This window comes from Ascaphus truei, chromosome 11, assembly GCF_040206685.1.
Source record: "Ascaphus truei isolate aAscTru1 chromosome 11, aAscTru1.hap1, whole genome shotgun sequence".
Taxonomy (NCBI): Eukaryota; Metazoa; Chordata; class Amphibia; order Anura; family Ascaphidae; genus Ascaphus; species Ascaphus truei.
Genome location: NC_134493.1, coordinates 60,313,656 through 60,320,573, shown reverse-complemented (window position 1 = coordinate 60,320,573; position 6,918 = coordinate 60,313,656). Strand labels below are relative to the sequence as shown.

At 44.1% G+C, this 6,918-nt stretch overlaps 1 protein-coding gene across 1 annotated transcript; it reads left to right on the top strand.

Annotated features, from left to right (window-relative positions):
• Positions 1–333: 333 nt before the first annotated feature.
• LOC142462904 (taste receptor type 2 member 7-like) lies at positions 334–1,182 on the top strand. The gene has a single exon (XM_075565119.1). The coding sequence runs from the start codon at positions 334–336 to the stop codon at positions 1,180–1,182; it is 849 nt and encodes a 282-aa protein (XP_075421234.1).
• The last annotated feature ends 5,736 nt before the right edge of the window (positions 1,183–6,918 follow it).

Sequence of the window (6,918 nt, the reverse complement as noted above, 5' to 3'; positions counted from 1 at the left end):
TGAAGTTTGAAGCACATTTTAATTCTAAATTCAGTAGAATGACTGAAACAACCCAAATAAAGGTTCGGTGCCAGAGATGTGACCGGAGAGATCTCATATACAGGATCGGGAACACAGAAAGGAGACACCTGGACATTTGCATGTGCTTTGCACACACGTTTATTTTATCCCGGTTCTGCCCCATGTGCCAGTCAGATACCGAGGCATCAGGTGTAACGCTCATACATCAGAGAGGAAGAGCAGAAGAGCAATATGCAGCCTTGGGTTCATATATTGGTGGTAACCTTCAGTATAATTCCCTGCATAGCAGGCACCATCTTAAACTTGTGTATCATGGCTGTGAGCTACAGAAACTGGAGAAAAGAAACCAGCCTGAATCAGTGTGATCTCATCCTACTTAGTATGGGACTGTCTAATTTAGCCCTGCTTTGTATACTGAATGCAGAGTTGTTCCTTTACCTGGTCCCTTCTCACATACAGTTCTACAGTGAGATCCACTCAGCTCTGAATTTTCTTGGGATGTTCCTACTTTATTTAAACTTCTGGCTCACTGCCTGGCTCTGTGTCTACTACTGCATCAAAATTTCCAACTTCATGCATCGTCTCTTCCTCCGAGTGAAGCTATGGGTATCTTCTGTGTTGCAGAAGCTGCTGCTGATGTCAGCCGTGGGATCCTTTATTATAAGTGTCCCAACGCTGTGGCTTTGTCAGCAAATAGATCACCAGGAAAACAGCACTTACAGTCTCACAGCCAACTGCAGTGCGGTCAGTGAAACACCGGCTTTTTATAGCTCTATAATAATCATTGAGGCCGTGCTAGGATGCTGTTTGCCCTTCCTGCTGTCCCTCATTTCTATTGGGCTCACACTGACTTCTCTCTGGGGACACGTCTGGAGGATGAAGCAGAAGACACCAGACTTCAGCATTCCCCGGTTACAGGTTCATTCCAGAGCAGCCAGGACCATGATTCTGCTTGTTGTCCTCTCCATGTCTTTCATCATAACAGAGATCTACTTCCTCTTCTTTCTCTATGATATAGAAAATATTTTGAAAGAAATCTTTGGGTTCTTTTTCCTGTGCTACCCCACAGCACAAGCCTTCCTCCTAATCCAGGGGAACACCAAGTTAAGGAGAGTGTGTCAGGGGCTCCTACACTGCATTAACCCTGTGAGAGCCCCATGACAGTGTCTATGTGATAGATTTTTTTAGCTCGTGTTCTAGAGGAGATCAAGTTCCGCGCTCATGTATAGAGCAGCGCATGATCTTACGATAAAGAAGTGTATCCCGTTTATTGTGACGCAAACGTATTTTGGGAATGAACACATTTTATCTAGCTGCTTTGGCAAATCATCATGTAATGAGACACTTACACTGCGGGTGTCTGTAACACAATAAGTATACAACTGGTAGTAATAAATGTGCTCCCTTGTTTGTGTTTATAGACAGGTAATTGTACGGAGGGAAGTTACCGATGTAACAGCAGAACCAGAGCAGGAGATAATGTCTCTCACTCATGGTAATTGTATGTATGTATGTATGTATGTATGTTTGTATGTATGTATGTATGTATGTATGTATATATATATATATCTTTATTTATATACACTGTTTAAAATGTATATACATTGTCTATATTTAAAACACTGTCTCAAACTACAGGCCAAACTCTTTTCTCCCAATACTATCCAAAGTCATGGAATAATATGTTCACTCCCAATTAAGTGATTACTACACCAAGACAAATTTCCCTAGTCAATTTCAATCTGGCTTTTGCCCCAAACACTCCACCATAACTACCCTGCTAAAAGTTTGCAATGAGACTCAGTATTTAATGGAACTGGGACAACTCACTGGTGCAGTATTCCTAGATTATGCAAAGGCTTTTGATACTGTTGATCATGTTATCTTACTAAAAAAACTCCAGAGCTCTGGAATAGGGAAGCATGCTTTAAACTGGTTTAATTTCTACCTATCAGGTAGATCCCAACATGTGTCCATCTCAGGCTCTAACTCCGACCCCCTGGATATCACCTGCTGTGTCCCGCAAGGCTCTGTTCTGGGGCCCCTACTCTTCTCAGTGTTCATCAATGATCTTCCCACAGCTTGTAAGGAAGCCTCAATACACATGTATGCAGATGACACTATCCTATATGCACACAGCCATTGCCTCTCTGACGTTGGGCACATACTGTACTTCAATCTGACTTTATGAGACATGAAAAATGGATTTCCCAAAACAAACTGTTTCTAAACACTGACAAGACTGTAACAATGGTATTTGGGACCAAGGCAAAATTCCTAAAGCTTCCAATGAAGGAGCTACAGATCAGAACCAACTCTAATACTATCCTAGCCCCTGTTACTAGTGACAAATACTTGGGCATATGGTTTGACTCCCATTTAACATTTGGGTTGCACATTGATACCTTGACATCCAAAACGTATGCCAAACTTGGTTTACTATATAGGTACAAATAATCCCTTAATCTGCTGGTCAGAAAGTGCATCGAACAGCAGATGCTGATGCCAATTATAGACTATGGGGACATAGTATACGGCTTGGCACCCCAAAATCACCTTGGCAAACGTGATACCTTCACCAACTCAATATGTCGCTTTGTCCTCCAATGCAATTACTGTACAACACACATCAATGCGAAATACTCAAAGAACTAGATTGGTCATCCCTTGGGTCCAGACGCAAAGGTCATCTTTCCTGTCTTACCTTCAAATACTTTCTGGGCAAGCTACCCACCTATCTGAACAAGCTCCTCACCCCTACCGCATGCAGCACTTATCACCTGAGAACTGACTCCAAAAGACGGTCCCAAGGCTCAACAAAGTATCCGGCCGTTCCTCCTTCTCTTACCATGCACCCCAAAACTGGAACAGTCTACCGGAGACTCTCACATCCACCACCAGTCTAAGTTCTTTCATAACTAAGGCTGTCTCACATTTTAATCTGGTCTGTAACTGTTACATACGTCTATAATATATATTATCTCTTGCTGTGCATGCTATGTCTTGTATATAATGTATAACCCTTTTCACTCATTGTAACTATGTATTTGTAACCATGTATTTGTCATTATAACATGTGCCCAGGACATACTTGAAAACGAGAGGTAATTCCTGATGTATTACTTCCAGGTAAAACATTTTATAAATAAATGTATTTATTTAACACCATTAATGTACATAGTGCTTCATAGCAGTAATACATGTGACATAATAATCGAAATAACAAATTAAACATAATGGGAATAACCGCTTCAGACGTAAAAGTAACATTAGGACACAACGTCACTTCCCTGAAGAGCTTACGATCTAAGTGGTGCATAGGAAAAACGTACAGAGACCGTAGGAAGGTGGACAGGTAAGTGTGTCTGCAAGGGGCCAAGGTCAGTTTATGCAGTGCATAGTGTCAGCCACAAAGCCACCCATATCCTTTTTTAAGGAGTTGGGTATAAGATAGTTCTTAAAGGTAGATAAAGAGGGTACAAGTCATTTATTGAGAAGAAGGGCATTCCAGAGGTGTGGGGCTGTGTGTGAGAGAGGTTTTAAGTGGGAGAGGGCTTTTGATACAAAAGGGTTAGACCGAAGACATCCTTGAGCAGAACGCAAGAGTCGGGATGGTGCATAGTGAGAAATTAGGGCTGAGATGTAAGAAGGGACAGAAGAGTGTAAAGCTTTAAAAGTGAGGAGGAAATGTGTGTGTGATACGGGATTTAATAGGAAGACAGGAGAGGAAACAGTGCTCATAAGAATCAGATGCAAAATTTCACACTCAGAGGAATAAAGAGGACCTGTGATAAGTACTATATGCATTCCTCACAGTCCCCCGAATGCAAGGATGTGGGGGGCATTCATCTGATGATCATGGGGGAGAGTTATGGAGTATTTTATATGAATTAAATTATTCCAAAGCATCTGGGATACTCTCTTGTCATCGGGTTGTAATGGCATCTCTGAGGGGAGTGGAAAACACATGGATAATAGGCTGCCCCACCCAGGCCTCTGGTATCCCTCACACATAGGAAAGAGATTGTTAACTGTATACAAGATTTTACCTGAGCCTCAAAACTCAGACCTGCTCAGAGATGCACCGTCTGTGCGTGGATCTCATCCTTCTCTTCCTGACCCCATGAAGTTCCTATTACACGACTCCTACCCGTAATGTATAGGGTTTCTGTTTTGCTCCTTTTTTATTATATAAACTCTGATCCTATACTGTGGGGGTTATGCACAAAGCAGTAATAAGTGTTTTAAGTGAGATAAATGCCTTTATTTCTCAATATTTCGTGCAGCACGATTCACAAAGCAGTGATAACACTGCAGTATCGCGCTTAAAAGGCTTTTTCTCACCAAAACACAGTCATTGCTAAAAAAATTGCGCCATAAATTGTGCCAAAAAGCATTTATCTCACTTAAAAACACTTATCACTGCTTTGTGCATACAGCTGCTCCTAAGCTTAATCTAAAGCAGCCGCCACCGCGGGTAATTTAAAACCCCGTGCAGACGCAGGCTTTTTTTTTTTCTGTGCAGCCGCGAGGGAGCGTCCATAGTGTAGATTGGTAGTGGGTAGCTGGGTGGGGATTGTAGAAGTCGGGATTGTCGTGGGTACTTGCCGTGGTCAAGGTTGGAGAGGTGCGGATCTTCGTTGGTAAAGCCGGGGGCAGGAGCGGAGAGGTTCGGAGCTGGGCTGGCGGTGGATCGGTACAGGGCTGGCGGGGGGGATCGGTTCAGGGCTGGCGGGGAGGGGATCGGATCTGGGCTGGCTAGGGATGGACGTCCTTGTTGTCTACAGAGTACTGGATCTGCAAAGTAGAGGAAAAGACCTCCAAACCCGACGCTACAAGCCTGGTAGACAGCGTGTATCACGCGCAGGCTAAATTAACCCTTTGCACAACGGAGACTAACCATGTAGGGATAAGAACTGCAGCTGTACTGAAAACCTTGATCACATTGAACGTGGGAACCCCTGGACACGAAGAGCCCTTGGTCCCCCTGGGGGAACCGATGGCACTTCATCTAAACCAGGTACCCCTTTAGTGATGCAGATAACAGCAGGCAATCTCCAGACGGCGTACTCACATCCAGATCCAGATGGGTTGAAATCTCCGGTGCAGGCAGTGTGCGTCCAGGGGAAGCAGGAGGAAAAAACTTGGCGCACAACTATACAAGAACGAGAACTGGAGACTAATGAAAAAATAAATTATTTATTGGGACATAGCTAATTAAAAAGAGAAACCTCTAATGCGTTTCTCGCATGGTGCGCTTTATCAAAGAGTGATAAAGAGTACTGGAGAGTATTGGATCTGACTGGACCGTGGAGCTGCGAATTTGGAAAGTATGGGGCATAATACGGTTTTTAACCAATGTTTTAATGATTTTTGTTGCTGTACGTGCACCGTTTTCCTTTACATACATTACCGACCAACTTTATTCTCACTTGGCTAGCTCCGCGAATTTCGGAGTATCCCGGTGATGTGCGGTTTTGTATCGTTTTCTCCCGGGGTATATAGCGTTATATCGCGGCTGTGATTTAAGCATTTTATTCCCGCTGGCTGCAATACTGCAATGCCGTGTAAAAAAGCATGGGGGCGTTTGCGAGCTGTTGTCTTTGAAGCCGAGAAATTCATGAATTGTAATGCAGTATATACTGTATATATACAGTATATACTGTATAACAACAACCCCTATAACCCCTAACATACACATACAGTACTGTATATGCACATCAATGATACTATAGGCCGTCCCCTGGCGAGATGTGTTTGCAGCAGAGAGAGAACCGCTGCTCTCTCTGCGCAAACATCGGCACATTAAAAATTATTTCAAATACATTTTTATTCATAGTGTAGATGTGCAGGGGGTCTCCGGAGCTGAACCGCGTTGGTTTCAGGTCCGGGGACCCTCTGTTTTCCAAGAGACAACCCCCTTTATGAGGTGCCGGTATCCCTCTGCATTTAAAGGTCCCGATCACGTGACCGCGGCATGTAAACAAAGCAGAGGGATACCGGCACCCCATAAAGGGGGCTGTATCTCGGGAAGCAGGGGGTCCCCAGACCTAAAACCACAGCGGTTCAGCTCCGGAGACCCTCTGCACATGTACAGTATAAATAAAACACATATATAAATAAACACTCGTTCCTTACCTTAGCGGCTATGTGCTATGGTAACGAAGCAGCATTTCTGTATTTTAATAATATTGTACAGTGAGCAGGGGGTTCCCTGAGCCAGAAATTAATGCTCAGGGGACCTCTGATCCTGCACAATATTATTAAAATACAGAAATGCTGCTTCATTACCATAGCTGATAGCCGCTAAGGCAATGAAGGGGTTAACCCACCGTGCCCGCTTTATTGTGGGTAGCAGGGGTGGGTGAAGGGGGTATTTGGCCCTTGGTGTGAGTTTAGAACTTGCAGGGGGGTTGCGGGTGCACTTAACCCCTTCACGAGCGTAGCAGTTAATACCGCTACGGTCATGAAGGGGTTAACCCCTCCCGCTACCCCCCCACAAACCCTAAACAACCATCGTTGGGGCTAATACCCCCGTCACCCACCCCCGCTACCCACAATAAAAAAACTCACACACAGCAGCACAAAAAATAAATAAATCTAAATAAATAAATAAATACATGAATATAAATAAATACATTTAAAATAAATTTTTATTCATAGTGTAGATGTGCAGAGGGTCTCCGGAGCTGAACCGCGTTGGTTTCAGGTCCGGGGACCCCCTGCTCCCCGAGATACAGGCCCCTTTATGAGGTGCCGGTATCCCTCTGCATTTAAGGTCCCGATCACGTGACCGCGGCCTGTAAACCAAGCAGAGGGATACCGGCACCCCCTAAAGGGGCCTGTATCTCGGGGAGCAGGGGGTCCCCGGACCTAAAACCATTTATTTAGATTTAT